General features: G+C 37.5%; 1 protein-coding gene across 1 annotated transcript; it reads left to right on the top strand.

Annotated features, from left to right (window-relative positions):
- Positions 1 to 802: 802 nt before the first annotated feature.
- KPNA7 (karyopherin subunit alpha 7) lies at positions 803 to 5,219 on the top strand. Its single transcript, XM_074201923.1, is given in 5 exon segments — positions 803 to 877; positions 1,291 to 1,534; positions 3,035 to 3,129; positions 4,907 to 5,110; positions 5,112 to 5,219. Coding segments are annotated over 5 exon segments (726 nt in total).
- Positions 5,220 to 19,221: the final 14,002 nt, after the last annotated feature.

Raw genomic sequence — 19,221 nt, 5'->3', positions numbered from 1 at the left:
CTCAGAAAAAAAATTTGTACAATGCTAAATTCAAGTTCAAAGTGATCCAGTTTGCAAAAGTGAATGGAAATCCTGCCACTGAATGTTAAGTTGGTCCTCCTCCAACTGAGAAAGCAATCTGAACCTGGCTACAGAAGAAAAAACCCTATTCAAAACACCGCAGCAGAAGAAGGTCATGAGAGGCAAGGCAGCCAAATGTCCTGTATTAGAGAGATAGATTGAAGAGTAAAGAGTAAAGGGCAAATAGAATTCCTGTGTCCACAAAGATGGTTCAGCAGGAGGCCAGAAGAATTGCTAATGAAAAAGAAGTGACTGATTTCAAAGGAGGACACAGCTGGTGCTGAAGCACAACTGGTTCATGAAGTGGAATGGACTGAGCATGCGTTCACGCACCAGACTTGCCCAGGGAGGGCTTGTGGTCAACCACAGACCAGAGCACAGGCAGGAGAGCAGGCAGAGCCTCTCCTAAGACAGTGATTCGTCATCAGACACAAATGAGGACGAGCTACTAGATGGGAGTTTTGACAGTGATTAGGAGTTATATAAATTTTATGATAAATAAAACAAGTTCAATAACTTTTGTAACACATTATTTTTCAAATTTCAGCCCCCAAAATTAAGATGCATCTTAAACATGGGGAAATATGGTAAGATGTCACTAGTTTCATCTATTTTAAAACTATTTTGATCTTTCTGAGCCAAATAGCTATGGCACAAAAAAGAACTTGCATGTGACATTCTGCTTTGGAGATGAATTGCCTTTTATAATGTAAGCAGTCTTTTGTTGCAGGTTAATTTTACAATGGAGAAAATAGTCAAGACTGTGGATGGAAATGACCCAAAATTCTATTTCAAGGCCACCCAGGCAGTCAGGAATGCCTACACCAGTCTTCTGCCTCTGTCTTGTTGCATAACCCAACACTGAGCTCTTACAATAAGTAACTTGTTTCACTTCTCCACAATGGCTCCATGCCCACAAACTAGCAGCAGCCTAGTCAAAAGAAGATAGTTGATTGCTACTCTGGGCTCTCCTTGATCACAACTTCAAGGATGTCTGAGAAGGAATTGCTTCATCTCAACTGGCCTCTACAAGAACTTTAAATCATAGAAAATACCTGTAGGGAAGAATAAACATGTTGCTTCATCAACACAAGATACTACAGGCTGAGCTGTAAAGGATGACCCAGAGCCACAAATGCTATTGAACATAGGCAACAACATCCCTCCAAGAAAGCATCTTTTTCCCCCTGCCTTTCTTCCCCCTAAATCTTGTCTTTGATTCACAGGAAGATGTTATCACAAAAAAGAAGCCCACCCTTAATGTATTTATTGAAGCAGGACTCATTTCTGAGCTTGTCTTACAGCCCTGACTTGTAGTCTGAGGCAGCCTGAACCCTGAGAAACATTGCTTGGGGAACATCCAAACAGGAAAAGACAATTGTGGATGCCGGAGCTGTCCCTCTATTGATTGAACTCCTCTCTTCTCCATACTTACACATCAGTGAGCAAGTTGTGTGGCTAGATAATATAGCAGGTGACCCATCAGCTTTACCTTCCTCACTGACTGAAGACAGTATAAGAAATACTTTTTATAAATATTTGTTCTGAAGGGTCTGTGTGTCCTTTGTCATCTAGGAGATCATTACTTCAGGAGACATAGGAAAGGTTAGGTGGATAAATCCCTTGGCTAAGAAAAGCCTCAGTTGGCTGAGGAATGTAGACCTCCAATATAAAAGCTAGCAAAGTCTTGCTGGAATTTCATGGAGATCTGATAACAAATACCTACCTAATTTGATTGTGAGATTATTAAAAAAGCAAAACACTAACAGCTTTTCCATCTCTCTTCCCAACCCCATAATCCCCCAGGAGAAGCCTTAGGTAATTTTTGTGTCTTTTTTGTTTCTTATAAAGCTTACAGAAAGAAACTACATGGTAGCTTGGAAATAGAGCTGGTCTTAGAGTCAATAAGAAAGGGTTCAAATTTTTCTCTGATATATCCTTGTTGTGTGTCCCTGAACAAGTTATTTTGTCTCTCAAATACTCCAGGCAATACTCTTCTGTATTTTGCAGAATAGTTGCCTCTATGCATTAGTAGAGAGCATTAACTCATTAATAGTTGCTTGTACTTATGAAATAATGAGTCTGGCCTCCAATCACCCCAGCACCACCACCAAAAGGGAAGGAGAGTACTAAATGAAAGCAAACTATTTGGAGAGAAACCTAGATAAGTTATTTGGTTTCTCTCAATTTCCCCATCTTTAAAATAGGTATAATTACTTTCCTCAGGAAACTGTTGTAGGGGTGGGGGCAAGTACTTTGCAAACCTTAAAACACTAGAGAATTCTGATTCATTGATGAGGGCACATGGATGAAGGATTGAGTAGATTAGATTATTCAGTCAAATAAAGCAGTCTACTTTAGCCCCACCTGTGCAAATATCCAGGCAGTTAGATGACACGATGAAGAGAGCACTGGGCTTGGAATCAGGAAAAGTCATTTTCCTAAATTCAAATCTGACCTCAGACCCTGGGCTAGTCACATAATGCTGTTTGCTTCAGAAGTTCCTCACCTGTAAAATGAGCTGGAGAAGGAAATAGCAAACCATTCAAGTGTCTTAGCAAGAATGCCCAAAAGGGGTCACAAAGAGTCAGACCTGACTGAAATGACCCAACAATAAAAAAGCACATTAATGTTTTTTAGTTTTTTCTATTTTTTCTTCTGAAATTTTAGATTTTGATAATGGCTTTTGTTTTTACATCAACTTCATATTTAAAAGTACCCAGAAAGCTGTGTTTTTAACAAAGAATTTAAAAGGGTTTCTCCCAAAAAAAGAAAGGCAGTTTAGTTTTCTCATCTCTCCAGTGACAAAATTGTTCCTTATAATTAGTTTTGTTTTTCATGGGTTTGGGGTTGTTTGTCTTTTCATTTCTATTGTTTCATTTCTATTATATTATTTCATTTGTATTATTGTAAGACATTACTATAGTCTTCTTTTAATTTTTTGAACTTGACAGTCTCCTGTTTAATAATCCAGATGATGGTCCTGAATTGAGAAATGTCTTTATCTTCTGTGAAGTTATTTCTCTTCTCTTATCATTAGTCTTGCCTACTAAACCTATAAATTTCATAGCACAATTATCTTCTTGGGACTGGGGAATTTGGAGAGTGGTCTTGGAAAGGTTGCATTTGGATCTTTGTTGATCAGTTCCCTTGAAATAGAACTATTTACATATTCCAGATCTAGGGCCTACTTATGTATTAAAGGATAATGATTTGAAAAGCACTTTTAAACTTTTTGCTCTGTGATCTCTGCTTATAGGATCACCAATTTTAGAATTTAGAATATAGTCCAATTTCCTTATTTTATAGATGGGAAAACTAAAGACTTATGGTCTTATTAGAATATAAACTCCTTGTAAATAGGGATCTTTTTCATTCTTCATACTCATACTCCTTTCTCAATCCATTTTATTTCCATGTCTTGGTATCACTTCTCTGATGTTTTCTTTAAGAACTAAGGCATCTATAGTAAGTGACAATCCCAAAGTCAATCAACATTTATTAAGCATCTTATTATGTGCCAGATACTGTGATAATCTCTGGGCATACAAATAAGCAGAAGAAAGACATTCCCTGACTTTTTACATATGTTGGGAGAAAGTCATATACAAAAGAAAGCAAAAAAGAGGTAGGGGTCAAGATGTTTGAGGAGTCAAACAGAGCCATGGATGAAAAATGAGGGAAACAGAAGCAGGTCCTTTGATTATAAAGCCAGGCTTCTTTCAGTTGTTTCATATGCCTTCCTCTTCTTACCTTCATGATCCTAACTTTCAAATTAAGATTATAAACTTTAAAAAACGATTATAAACTTAATGGGACAGATGAATCAAATAATAAAGACAGGAAAATCAAAACCTGATTATTTATTGGAAGTTTCTTAATTCAAAATTATGAGATCTGGGTTCAAATATCACCTCAGATACCAACTTATGAGAAAGTCTGATAACTTTTTTATCCCCATTTCTCTCACTTGTAAAGTTGGGACACTAATACACTATATACCTCATATTGTAAGGTAAGCACTTAGTTATCCTAAAGTGCAATACAAACATGAAGCAGTAGTAGCCCAAAGGAAAGGAAAGGAAAAAGAATGAGCATTTATAATTGTTCTTCAGTCATTTTAGTCATGTCTGACTTCATAATCCCACTTGAGGTTTTCTTGGCAAAGATACTGGAATGGTTTGCCATTTCCTCCCCCCAGCTTATTTTATAGATGAGGAACTGAGGCAAGCAGGATTAAATAATTTGCCCAAGGTGACACAGCTATTAAGTGTGTGAGGCCAGATTTGACAGGAGTTTGCTTCCAGTCTCAGACACTTGACTTTTACTAGCTGTGTGACCCTGGGCAAGTCACTTAACCCTAATTGCCTTACATCCAGGATCATCTTCAGTCATCCTGATATGCATCTGGCCACTGACCCAGATGTCTCTGGAGGAGAAAGTGAGGCTGATGACTTAGCACAGCTCCCTCCTCACTGAAATCCAATTCATGTGCTTTTCTAGCATCACCTTCCTGATGTCGTGGTCTTCTTTGAAAATGAAGGACAATTACTAACTCAGGAAGATGTCTTCTTGACCCAGTACTCTATCTATTCCATCACCTAGTTTCCCCAAGCAGATTAATCTCATCAATCCCTCCACTATTCAGTAGTCATGCTAATCATTCCCTTCAAGGAAATATTTATGAAACTAAAAATATTCTTTACTGTTGCTAGTCAATATTGTTAGTTAAAGGAGAGAGCTTGGAACATATGACAATGAACAAGATTTTCCTTGCTTGTCTGTTAGATGCATGTTTTCATTTTGGTATTATATTTGAAAAAGTCTTCTTTCAACCTCTTTGAAGATTATATCTCTGAGAAATATGACATGGACCTTGTCCAACCTCTCCTGGAATAAGAACCTATACCCTCTTGCAAAGGCAGCTAAGTAGATCATGCCAGTTCTTCTCCAACTCTTGCAACAGCAAGATTGTAAGATCCTTTCGAAAGCCTCTGGTGCTCTGTCATGCCTAACTGATGGCCCCAATTAGAGGATTAACCAAATGGTATCAGACTGGGGTCCTTTCAAAACTAATCTACCTCATAAGCTACCCAAACCTGACTATTATGATAAATCCACCCTGGTGCTCAAGTTTTTCCACTGAAAAACTTTATTAGGAAATGTCAAAAATATCTGTCTTCTAAAGCTATGGTGTAGGTGTGAGAGGTTAGGTTCTAGTTCACTCTGACAATCTTCTAGGATGTTTAGTCTGCCACTGACTCATTCAGCAAATGCTTACATTCTTCCTATGTGGAAGTCACTGTGGTAGCTTCATTTACCCCCACAGAGTTATTGTGAGAACCAGATGAGATAATGCACATAAAATTCTATATAAATGACATTTAAATGATTTGAAAAATCCAGTCACTCATTTATTGGTTCAAACTTTTTTGGTAACTGCTAAACCATCTGTTTTCCTTTTCTTATCCAAAGACCAAAAATCCTTTTTATTTTTTAAAATATAGACTGTGTACTTGTTCTATAAAATGGTGGTAGAAATAGCACTTGGTTCCATGCCTCTTTTTTAGCAATCCTAGTTTTTCTATATAGTATTATATAGTTCTTATCTTACCCAAATGGATGCTTGTGAGACAGATGCCTAGATTGGAAGTGTGGAATACTCATGCCTCTCATCCAGAGATAGTCTGAGGCTGAGTTTAGTAAGTGGCCATGTTTATGCTGTTTACCATAAGGTTCACTGTCTTCCACCTTTTCAAAGGGCCTTAATATACACAGTGTTCTGGCATCTGCTGTTCAGACTAGTGAGTACTTAGGGAGTTGCTGTTTCTAGATCATTCTACTTATGACTGGGATTCTTAATCATCTTGTGTGTGTGTGTGTGTGTGTGTGTGTGTGTGTGTGTGTGTGTGTGGTCCTCTTTGGCATTCTAATAAAGTCTGTAAAACCTTTCTTGAAATATTTTTAAAAATTGATGGAAATGCTAAATCTCTGATGATGTTTGTCCTTCATTCTCAAAGAAGACCATGACATCAGGGAGGTGATGCCATGATAAGCACATGAATTGGATATAAGTGAGGGGATGCTATGCTAAGTCACCAGCCTCACTTTCTCCTTCAGAGCCATCTGGGTCCAATGGCAGATATGAATCAGGATGACTGGAGATGGCCCTGGATGTGAGGCAATGAGGGTTAAAATGACTTGCTCAAGGTCATACAGCTAGTAAAGATCTGAGGCTGGATTTGAACTCCCATCCTCCTGATTCTAAGGCCAGTGCTCTATCCACTTCACCACCTAGTTGCTCTGCTAAATTTCTACTAAAGTTAAAAAGATGTAATTTTTTCCCAACCAAGCCTATCCACAGATGATCAGGGGAGGAACCCTTGGGTCTAGCAATTTGAAGAACAACAAAGTCCAAGAGGTTAACCTCTGAGTGTCTTCCAATTGCTCATCTCTGGTGACTAGTCTATCTTCTAGCATAGTCAATAACAAATATAAAAATTATATTACATGCAGATGAGCAACTTGAAATTATAATATTGGGTAGAAAAACAAGGATCCCCTTATCAGAAGAGGGGGTGAATGTACTCTTGGGCATTTAAATGTCTCCCAGAAGCAGCTAAAGAAACCATCAGAGTTTAACCTTTGTTATTCCAGATCCCCACCCTTCTTGCAGTTGATAACTTGTCACTGGGACAGAACAACACACGTGGATGATCATTGATGCAGGTTTCCAAAGTGCTTCCCTGTAACCTGCATCAACCCCAATCCAGAAACATCTATGTGAGTACTCAACACCATTGCCCCAGGACCTGGAGAACAAATTCGGCAGCTTATCTGTGGTTGCAGCCATCTTCAATGGCCCTGCTAAGAAATGTTAGGATGCCCACCGACCTTTGGCAAGAGGAAGGGTTAGAGTTTGGTGGAGGGTGATGGGAATATATTGGTTCCTTTAGGAAAAGGTGAACAGTGTTATTGCAAATTGGTTAGCTAATAAATGTTTGCTTAAATTGGGCCCTGGATTATTTCTACTACTACCTACAACAATAGGAGCTGATTGCAATGATCAGTCTTCCTCTGGATGGCTAGGGATTACTTTATTTAAACAAAATATTCTACTCCAGTCAATCTTCTAAACTCTTCAACTAGCACCACCTACAAACAAACAGAAATAAATTTTGAGGCTGGGAAAGTTTGACTTCAGTAAACAATTGATTCTATTTGCCATTCTCTATTTATAAATGTGACTTTGTTTAACAGTATTCACATTTGCTGAATGTTTTAAAAGTGAAATCCCTCTCCTTTTGATTGCTTAGGGTGAGGTGATAGAGTAAATTTTTGGTTTTATGTAAAACTACCTGAGGGAAACAGCACATTTTGAGTAATGGCAGATTAAAAAAACAAACAGAAAACTATTTGGTTATATTAAAACCATGCAAAAGAGATCCATAGGAAATGGACAAGGTACCTTCCAATTTGTCATAATAACCTGACTACTAAATAACTTTTTTTCCCCTACCATAAACCTTCTTTTATCTCTGGATATATCATATTAATTGGTAGAAATCAAGGAGCTAAATTCCACCTCAGGTTATGCCTGAAGACCTTGGTGTCTTAGATTCAGTGAGATTACTTCACCTAAGCTTTAATTCTTTAGCTGTGAAATAGAACTATGCCATCCCCTTCCTACCAACCTCCTGGGATCATTGCAATAAAGGGGAATTCTTTGACAAAAACATTTTAAGTCCCTCTGGGAAATATGCTCTATAAATACAAAATACCTATCAATTAACACTTTAGTAATCTCTCCCTGCTGTGTATCCTCTCTGTTTTTCTTAGCTACATGTTAAAAAGAGGCTCTATTTCATGCCGCAGCCAATTAGCTTGTCCAAGGTCATCAGATAGCAAAGAAAGATCTAGAAATTTAGATAACCAAATATCATAAGTTCCTAAATGATAAGGATGATTCTTATTCAAAGAAATTTATGGATTGCCCAGATAGCTTCATATTCCACTATGTTATAGAGAACTCAAGGTCAACTTGAGTGTACCTCTAAAACCCATCCTATGTCATCAATCCTAATGGTTTCTCTTTGCCTCATCTTAGGCAGATGCCATTGCCTCTATTCACATATGATGACAACAGTTGGGTTCCACCAAGGTGTTCATGCAAATTTCATGTGTAACCTCATCAAGCCCCCCTGGAAATGGAATGAGACAGGCATGACTCTTCTGTCCCTCCTTGTATCTATAAAGAATGTTAAGAATGATATATATTTCTTTTGTCGGTAGAATTCAAAGTCAAGAAGGAGGTTATTTGGACAGTGACTAACTTTACAAGTCAGGGAACTTTGCACCAGATGCTTGAACTCATCAAGGCTGGAATCCTGAAACTTCTACTCCATCTGCTCACTGCTAAAGACAGCAAAACTCTCCTCATTCTTCTAGGTTAAATTTTTAAAAACTAGTTACTCTGATTATGCAAAACTCACCTTCAGGATGTGCTGTAAACTGTTCTGTCATGGTTGAAATCCTCCTGACAACAATGGAATCAAGAAAGAGAAATCCAAAAATCTGTTTGTTTTTTAGCACCTCTCATTCAAGGTTTTTGTGAGGATAAAATGAAATAATACATATAAAGTTCTTTGCAACCCTTAAAGGCTATATAAATGCTAGCTGTTATATTGTTAAAAATCTTATAAGGATGATACTTTAAAAAAAATAGATTTCCAGATCAAGCTATTATTATTGTTGGACTGGTTTGGGAGACCTAGTAGCTAGAGTATCAAGTCTGAAGTCATGAGGTGTTATCTTCCAGAGTTCAAATCTAGCCTCAGGTACTAACAAGCTGTAAGACCTAGGGCAACTCACTTACCTGTGTTTGTCTCAGTTATTCATCTATAAAATGAACAGGAGAAGGAAATAACAAACCACTCCAGTATCTTTGAAAAACCACACCCTCCCAACCAAAAAGGATCACAGAGTCAGATATAACTGTAACATATTATTTATTATTCTTAGTTCTATACATTAAGTGAGCCTGTATCTTTAAATAAGTCCCCTAGAATAATGTCTCATTTAAATGTAATATGAAACATATCAAACAAACTAGGAGGATCTGGATGCGGGAGGAATGAGGAATGTGTTTTACTTAAAATTGAACTTTGATTCTATCCAGGTAACTTGAATATCTTGGTATTAATGCATTTGTTTAATTTCCATTTAACACAGTACCTGCTTCAAGATTTGGGGATAAAGCACAGGAGAAAAGTATCTTTCAAAACCATCTTTTCATCTGGACTTTACTATTTTCATTATTCATTCTCCCTGTAACCAGTATTTTGGGACCTTGGAAGAAAAACTTAGCCTTAGTTATTTCCATTGCTACCCATAACATTCAGTTGCTAATTCCTTTTGATTATTCCTTTATAATATTCCTCATTCATTCCTTAGTATTCCCTAACTTGAGTCTTAGAATATTTCCCAGTCCTGATTAGTTATCCTTACAGATAAGTCCCTTCAGGGTCTTAGCTTGCAAACTATACAACAAATCACCTGTACTCTCCCTTTTTACAGCTGTTTTCTGGTTAGTTGGTCAATATGACTTTAAATAACAGATTTAGCAAAGATGAGCATTGATTATACCTGTGTACTAGTCTAGGAATCTTGATCTAATTCACAGGATCATAGATTTAGAGGTAGACAGGTGTTTAGAAACTATAAAGTGTAATTAAGTATTTGAGGAAACTGAGGCTGAGAGAGTTTAAGTATTTGCCCAGGGTCACACAAATAGTAAATGTCTAAGGTCAGATTTGAACTGAGTAAGATTTTTCCAGCTCTATGTTTGGCAATCTATCTTCTATACCACCTAGATGCCTCAAATTATACTAGAATTGTATGTAGTTTTCATTTTTAAGATTTAGCTAGAATGTCCCTAATTAGATTCTCCCAGACCAGATAATTTGGTATTTCTGTTGAAATAACAATAAAAGATAGTTTTCCTCCTTAACAAGATATTTATTCATGTTCAGTCTTGCCCACAAATTGCAGAGAAACTAGGGGAGAAAGAAAAGCTCTGTTTTCTTTAAAGGAAATTGGTGGACTAGATAGACTCATAACATGATGACAGTTTGCTTGACCTCACTGAGAATTACTTTTCTGTGGTATATATATTTTAGGATTTGAGTACATATACCCACTACTCATAATAGGTAGCAATGGTAGAGAGCAGGGGGTAAGAAGTGGTAATAACCCTGGAATTGGAATTAGAGGTACTAGGTTCAGATTCTGACTCTGCTTAAATATAAAACCTATGTGACTTTTATGAATTCATGACTTCAGGAACTTTTCCCCCCTCTTCCTTAAAATGAAAGTGGTAGAGGGGTGGAGTCAAGACAGCAGCATGAAGGCAGCATTTCTACCATTTCCACCTTCCACCCCAAACTCCAAAAAACAAACAGATGAGGACTCTAGTCAAAATTTAGGGGGGCAGAACCCACAGAAAGACTGAGTGATACATTTTCCCAGTCCAAGATAACTTAGAAGTTCCACGGGAAAGTTGTGTTTCACCAGGATTTGGGTTGGGGAAAAAAAGCTGCAGTGCAGCATAGTGCAGCACAGCACAGACCAGCCCAGAGATCACCCACAATAGCTTGAAGGGGTGGTGAGAGGACTCTGCTACACTAGAATGAATGTGGAGTGAGGAGCACCAGCTGCAGAATCTGCAGCCTGCACCCCCAGAGACGGTAAGAGAAGTCTGCAGAGATTTCTCTGCTCTCCCTCAGGGTAGGACTCTGCTATTTGCCTACACTCAGATCCAGGGTACAGTTTGGGCTTCCATTCTAAGATAGCAGGATCCTCCTTATAGCCCCAGGGCAGAGGGAAGTTGGGGGGGGGCATCTCCATATCAAAGCACAGGCAAGAGAGCAAAAAACCTTGGAGGAATAAAGGTCCCAGTGGGGTGTTCCAAAAAAGAAAAAAACAAAACCCAAAGCCTTGGAAGAGCTGTATTGGGCTGAGAAAATGAGTAAACAACAGAAAAAGAAGAATCTGACCATAGAGAATTACTTTAGTCCCATGGAAGATCAAAACACACACTCAGATGATGACAAAATCGAAGCTTCCATATCCAAAACCTCCAAGAGAAATAGAAAATGGGCTCAGACTATGGATGAGCTCAAAAAAGAATTTGAAAAAGCAATTAAGGGAGATGGAGGAAAAATTGGGAGGAGAAATGAGAGTGATGCAGAAAAATCATGAAAACCAAATCAACAGCTTGGTGAAAAGCATGCCAAAATATACTGAAGAAAATAATATGCTAAAAACTAGCTTAGGCCTAATGGGGAAAAAAAAAAAAAGACAAATGAGGAAAAGAATGCCTTAAAAAGCATAATTGGCCAGATGGAAAAGGAGATAAAACAGCTCTCTGAAGAAAATAAAATAACTCCTTCAAATGCAGAATGGACCTAAAGGAATCTGATGACTTCGCAAGAAATCAGGAAGAAATAAAACTCTTCCAAAAAAAAAAAGCCAAAAATTAGAAAAAAAATGTGAAATATCTCATTGGAAAAGCAACCGACCTGGAAAATAGATCCAGAAGAAATAATTTAAAAATTATTGGGCTATCTGAAAGCCACGATCAGAAGAACCTAGACTTCATTTTTCAAGAAATAATACAGCAAAATTGCCCTGAGATCCTAGAAGCAGAGGGTAAAATAGAAATTGAGAAAATTCACTGGTCACCCCCCCAGAAAGAGATCCCAAAAGAAAAACTTCCAGGAATATTATAGCCAAATTCCAAAACTCACAAATCAATGAGAAAGTTCTAAAAGCTGCCAGAAACAATTCAATTACAGGATTACAGAGGATCTGGCAGCATCTACATTGAGGGCTCATAGTACTTGGAATATGATATTCTAGAAGGCAAAGATCTTGGTTTACAACTAAGAATCAACTACCCAGCAAAACTGAACATCCTCTTTCAGGGGAAAGGATGTACTTTCAATGAAACAGGTGACTTTCAGACTTTCCTACTGAAACAACCAGAACTGAACAGAAAGTTTGATTTCCAAGTACAGTACTCAAGTGAACCATAGAGGGAGTGGAAGAGAAGGACTAACTAAGAAGAACTTAATGATATTGAACTGTTTGTATTCCTGCACGGGAAGAAGATACTGATAACTCATGTGAACTTTCTCATTTATAAGAACTGTTAGAAGGAGCATATTTAGACAGGACATAGGAAGGAGCAGACTATAATGGTATAATATAGTAAAAAGATAGAGTCAATAGGTGATAAAGGAAAGTACTTGGGAGGAAGGAAAAGGAGATGAAGAAGAAGCTAAGAAATTTCACATGAGTCAAGAAAAAGTTTTTTTTTCAATAGAGTGGAAAAGGGGAGGGCAAGGGGAATAAGTGAGCCTTCATTCTCATCAGAAATGGCTCAGAGGGGCGACTAGGTGACGCAGTGGATAGAGCACTGGCTCTGGAGTCAGGAGTACCTGAGTTCAAATCCGGTCTCAGATACTTAATAATTACCTAGCTGTGTGGTCTTGGGCAAGCCACTTATCACCATTGCCTAGCAAAAAAAATAAAGGAAAAAGAAATAGCTCAGAGAGAAAATAATACACACTTAATAGGGTGAGGAAATCTATCTTACCTTAGAGACAAATAAGAAGATTAAACACACTTTTGGAAAGGGCCAGGATGAAAGGAGAGAGAGAATAGAATACATGAGAGTGGGGAGGAATAGAGTGGAGGTACAGCTAGTAATAGCGACTGTGGGAAAAATATTGAAGCAACTTCTCTGGTAGACTTATGATAAAGAAAGGAACTCACCCCAGAGATAGCGTCATTGGAATCTGAACACAGACTAAAGTACAATATTTTTTCTCTCTCTATTCTTGAGGTTTCTCATCTTCTTGTGGGGTGGGGTTTATGTTTACTCTTATACCACATTCAATTTACATCAATGTATAGCATGGAAACAATGTAGAGACTATCAGTCTTCTGGGGGGAGGGAAAGGAGGGGGTAAATTGTAAAATTCAAAACCTTACAAAAAACAACAGGTGCATATTACTATTGTATATAATTGGAAAACAAAGTTTTAAAATGGGTTTGGAAGCTCTAAACAAAAAAATAATGAAAGTAGTAGTATCTTAGATGATTTCCAAGGTCCCTTCAGCTATAAACTATAAGCTTAGGTTCTCATTGGCAAATTGAATTAATTTGATTGCTTAGCTCAATCAGTAGACTGGTGACCACAAGGATTACCTGATAAAGAACATGATGACTCTACTTGCTAACTAATTTGTCCTAGGGGAAATTTTTAAAAACATTTAAGTACCTACTAGATAAAATGTATGGAAGGAATACAGTTTAAATAAGATATAATCCTTTTTTGTGGAAATCACAATTTTTTTTTTGCAAGGTAAATGGGGTTAAGTGGCTTGCCCAAGGCCACACAGCTAGGTAATTATTAAGTGTTTGAGACCAGATTTGAACTCAGGTACTCCTGACTCCAGGGCCGGTACTTTATCCACTGCGCCACCTAGCCACCCCAGAAATCACAAATTTTTTTATACCCTTAGTGCTTAACTAAGCACTAAGTGACTGGCACAAAGAAGATGAGTTGGTTGTTGTCCTTGTACTCATGGGGGATCAAAATGATATCACTATATTAGAGTAAAGGTGTAATGTATCTAACTGTGGCTGATCAAACCAATGTAAGCTTGGAAGGTTCAACCACACAGGTCAGGAAAAAATAGTCCAGGTGAACATTTGGGGTAGATTCCTTAAATTTGCACATCTCTTGTTCTTTTGAGCTACTGCAATTCTGCTTTGCTTATGGAGAGCAGAGCTTTCTTTGATGCAGGCATGCCATGTTGAGTAGTCCTGTTTCAGTGTCTCTCTTGTTTCACAATTGATTCCAAAGTTATCAGAGAGACCTTAGGAGTCTTCTTGTATCACCACTTCTGACTTCCATGTGAACCCTTGCCTTGTGTGAATTTTCTGTACTAAAAAAAATGTACTTTTGGCATTCGAACAATTTGGTCAGTCCACTGGAGTTGCAATTTCTGCAGTAGAATTTGAATACCTGACAGATCAGCTAAAGAAAGGATCTAAGTGTCAGGCACTTTATGTTGCCAGGTGATCTTCAGAATCTACCTAAGAATTCAAATGGAAGACCTGGTATACTATCCAGGTTCCACAGGCATACAACAATGAGGTCAGCACAATAGCTCTGGGGTATATAAGATGCTCAAGAGGACTAACACCTCTCTCATTCAACTCCATTCAATCTATGATTGAACTCTATTTCTTTTCCTCACAAGTTGACACCTTCAGTTGACAGACAATCAATACACTTTCTTTCTCACACTTACCTTTGGAGCCTCCCAAACCCCATCTGGCAGAAAGTAGATGTTTAATAAATGTTGGTTCCATGTTTGATCAATTGATATTTACTACCTTGAGACCTTGGACAAATAAGAATCTCCTTGATTCTCATCTATAATATGAGGGCTTGAACTGGAGGATCTCTGTGGTCCCTTCCAACTCTAGACCTAGGATCCTTTGAATAATAGATTCACAAATATTTCCATTAGTACAGGATAGAGGTACAAATAAGAGAGAGGCTGTTACCAACTGGAGGAATCAGGAAAGACCAACTCATGAAGGAGGTGGTAACATTTGAGTTGAACCTTAAACAAGAATTTATCAGACAAAGAGGAGGACAAAGTCAAGAAAGGAAACCCCAGTCAAAAAAAGGAAACCCCAGTCAAGATTACTGCAAAATTCAAACAAGTGGTAGATAATCTATATACTAGGGTGGTCATAGCAGAAATGGAAAGAATATTGCAGACAAGAATGTAAGAACTTGGTAATGTTCTTCTCTCTATCTCTTCTATCAACAAATATTTATTAAACACTTATTATTTACCTTCAAGGACCTTATATTCTTAAGAAGGGGGAAAATATATAGGTAAAGAAGTATATACAGGATATTTTCAGAATAAATATAAGATTCCTTTACAGAGCAAGTCTCTAGCATTTAAAATACATGGAGGAGACTGGAAAGGGCTTCCTGCAGATGTCAGTCAAGAATTATAAAAAGCAGAACTGAGAAGGTAAAGAACTCCAGGTCTGGGGGATAGTCAATATAACTTCACGGAGATATTGTCAACTTGTGAGGAAAAGCAACATGGCTGGATCATAGATTGAAAGGAGGGGAGTAAAATAAGAGAAAATCTTTGACTTTGTGTTACTCTGCCTCACTTCAATCCAATTTATTCACAAGTCAAGATATTATCCATGATGTTACTAGTCTTCTTTGAAAGGGAAGGACAGAGTGGCAGCTAGGTGACGCAGTGGAAGGAGCGCTAGTCCTGGAGTCAGGAGGATCTGAGTTCAAATTCTGCCTCAGACACTTAATAATTACCTAGCTGTGTGGCCTTGGGCAAGCCACTTAACCTCATTGCCTTGCAAAAAATAAAAAGGCCTAAAAAAAAAAAAGGAAGGACAGGAACAACAGCAAGGTGCTAGGTTGCGAAGAGTTTTAAATACCAAGCAAAGGACTTCATGTTTGAATCTGAAGATGATAAAACCAACAAAATTCATTTAGTAGGTAATTAATGTGGCTAGAACTACACTTTAGGAAAATTACTTTAAATATAACTCCAAGGCTTTGAGCTTTGAACCTGAATAGAAAAGTGTTCAGTCATTTTGGTTATATCCAACACTTCATGACCCTATTAGAGGTTTTCATGGTTAAAATACTAGAGTGATTTGCTTTTCCTTCTCCAGTTAATTTATAGATGAGGGAACTGAGGTAAATGGGGTTAAGTAACTTGTCCAGAATCACATGACTAGTAAATGTCTGAGGCCAGATTTGAATTCAGGAAGATGAGCCTTACTGAATTCAGGCCTGGCACCCTCATTGCCCCCAAGTTGAACCCTCAAGGACCATTGAGTCCAATTCTCTCTCTCTCTCTCTCTCTCTCTCTCTCTCTCTCTCTCTCTCTCTCTCTCTCCAGATGAGGAAATCAAGACTTGGGGACTTACTGAAAGTCACATACATTTTAAGCATCGAAGGCTGGTTTTAGAACCAAGATCTCCATAGAACAATAAGTTTCAACTGTATCAAAGATGGAACAAAAAGGAAATGAAATTTCCATAAGAATTTAATACTAGTAATGTTTTCCATGGGAAGCACCTTAGCTTTTCAGTTCTTATTTGTTACATCTCTTCAACATGAAATTAGGTCTAACTTATTTTGCACTTCTCCCCACTCCTTCCTCTTTCATCCTGAGGATATCTGAATCTCCTTTGTCCTGCTCTTATGGCTTCTGTCCATGTATATTTCAAGCTACCAAAAAATATGTTTGTAGTCAAATTAACTTAGGAAGTACTGTTCAGCTACCTTCTTTTGGGGTAGCTTTATAGAGAAGCTAAGATTGATTTTGGGGCATGTTGAGTTTGAGATACCAATGGGATGTTTATGTATTAAGCAATGTGACATTGTGGAAAGATCATTGACTCTGGAATCAGAGGACTTTGGTTTACTTCCCCTCTATGATTGATGTGACATTGAGCAAGTCACACCTTCTCTGGGACTTAGGTTTCCCCTTTGTAAAATAAGAAGCTAGACTAGGTGACCTCTAGAATTGCTTTTAGCCTAAATCTTGTGAGTCAGACTGAAGACCATGACCCAGAAGGAGGAAAAACCAAGAAAATGTATAATCAGTCAAGGAGGAAGAGAAATTGATCTATAATGTTCAGATTCAGAGAGATCAGGGAGGATGGGAACTGGATTTGACCAAAGTCATTGGTAACTTTTAAGAATAGCTCTAGAAGGAAAGAGTATCAAGTAAAATTTGTTTTTATGGGGAGGGGCAATTTGGTATACCTAAGCAACCCATAAGCATTTATTAAATTCTCTTTATGTGCTAGATAATGGGGATAAAAGAGGCAATCATTGTCCTCAAGGAATTTAGATTAATGGGAGGAGGGAGAAAATACACACAAATAAGCATATGCAAAACAGCCACAAGCTGTAGTTAGGTGGCTAGTGGATAGAGCATGGGCCCTGGAGTCAAAAGAACCTAAGTTCAAATCCTGCCTCACACATTTGACACTTACTAGTTGTATGACTTTGGGTAAGTCACTTAACCCCAATTGCCTCTTAAAAACAAATAAACACAAGTTATTTTGAGGGGAGCTAGTACTAGTTACCAAGGGAATCAAGAAAGGCATTTCAACTAAGTTTTGAAGAGGTGCTATGGTCTATGAGAACTGAAGTAGCTTAAAGGAAATGTAGGATGCACAAGTTTGGAAGATCTACCCCAGGTGTCCATATAGACTATCTGTGCCCTATCTGTATAGAGCATTCCGAAATCTTATTGCTCTGATCAGACATAGTCATACACATTGTAACTTGACCCAACATAGCGATGTCATTTTGATCCTCTTCAAAAATGGACACCAATCAAGCAAGAAGTAAATGAGGAGTTCTAAGAGAGGTGAAGAAGGATTGCATTCCTAGAATGGGAGATAACATATACAAAAAAGCATAAAGACATTGGAATGCTGAATTCAGGTCATCCATTTCAAACCAGAAAAATTTGTAAAAGGAAATAATGTATTATAAGGCCCAAAGTTATGCTGCAGTCATCTTGAAAAATTGTACAGTAAGTTTAGGAAATGCCTTGGAAACCAGCAACTGCAATAATTCAGGGATTGATCTGTTGTTTTGTTGATTATGTAGACTTAGAAAAGTGATGAAGAAAATGCAGGTTGAACCTAAAAGTTTATTGTGAATACATTTTTTGGGAGAACTGCTTGTTAATTATTTACCAGGACTTCTCTAATAAGGCTAGAAAGGTAAGTTGGAGTCAGGTTTTTATGGACTTTAAAGATTTTGTATTTAACTCTAGAGGTAATAAGGAGCCACCTAACCAGGAATGTTGGTTGATGGAGGAACTAGAAGAAAGAAATTGATGATGCATAAGAAAGGAATACTTACTGGAAAAAGGTTCTAGAAGTGGCAGGAGAGAATAAAATCAATTATATAGGTAAGAGGATTCATTTTAGTAAGGAGTAGTGTGTGTGTGTGTGTGTGTGTGTGTGTGTGTGTGTGTGTGTGTGTGTGTGTGTGTGTGTGTAGAACTTGGAAGTATACTTAGAGAGAAGAAAATGAAGGAGAATACCTGTGAATTTGGAGAATGAAAATATTGTTGAGTGTTCTTAATCTTACTCTCCTACTCTACTAATTCATTTGCAGTGTCAGAATATGTGGTGGTGGTGGTTGTGGTAAAGATAAAGTTGAAGGTTCGAGGTAAAAAAAAAAAGGGTTGAAAGAGTTGTGGAAAAAAGAGGAAGGGATGCCATGCACCAGTGACAATACAGCTAAAGTTATCTGCCATTAATTTAGTGTGGGTAAATGGCATAATATTTTCTAATGATACTTGATAGCTAAGTAGAAAAATTGGAACTATAGAGGGTTCAGAAGGTCAAAGATTCTGGTTAGAGGCTAATAAATAATTAAGTCTTAAGTTATAGGTTCAAGATTTGGTATAAAGACAAGTGAAGCAAATCTAGAATAGATTGATCATTGAATTCAAGTTTATAATTTATAATTTAAGGTAAAGGGCAAGTTTAGTGTGAGAGGTGAACAAAAGTTAATTTTGAAACAGGATGTTAGAAATGACGCAGTTCTATAAAATGATGATGTCCAAGGATTACAAGGATATCAACTTTTATGGTGGTGACTATAACATTCTTCAAGATCCAACATGGTTCTACAAAAAGGAAATGAAATTTCCATAAGAATTTAATACTAGTAATGTTTTCCATGGGAAGCACCTTAGCTTTTCAGTTCTTATTTGTTACATCTCTTCAACATGAAATTAGGTCTAACTTATTTTGCACTTCTCCCCACTCCTTCCTCTTTCATCCTGAGGATATCTGAATCTCCTTTGTCCTGCTCTTATGGCTTCTGTCCATGTATATTTCAAGCTACCAAAAAATATGTTTGTAGTCAAATTAACTTAGGAAGTACTGTTCAGCTACCTTTTTTTGGATGCTGGTTACCTTAGAAATCTTCCCTTCTTTTATAGTATGACATTTAGAGATGTCAACTAGAATTCTTTCAATAATGGGTC

This window comes from Macrotis lagotis, chromosome X (assembly GCF_037893015.1).
Source record: "Macrotis lagotis isolate mMagLag1 chromosome X, bilby.v1.9.chrom.fasta, whole genome shotgun sequence".
Taxonomy (NCBI): domain Eukaryota; kingdom Metazoa; phylum Chordata; class Mammalia; order Peramelemorphia; family Peramelidae; genus Macrotis; species Macrotis lagotis.
Note: the sequence above shows the minus strand (reverse complement) of the source record. Positions and strands in the feature narration are given on the sequence as shown.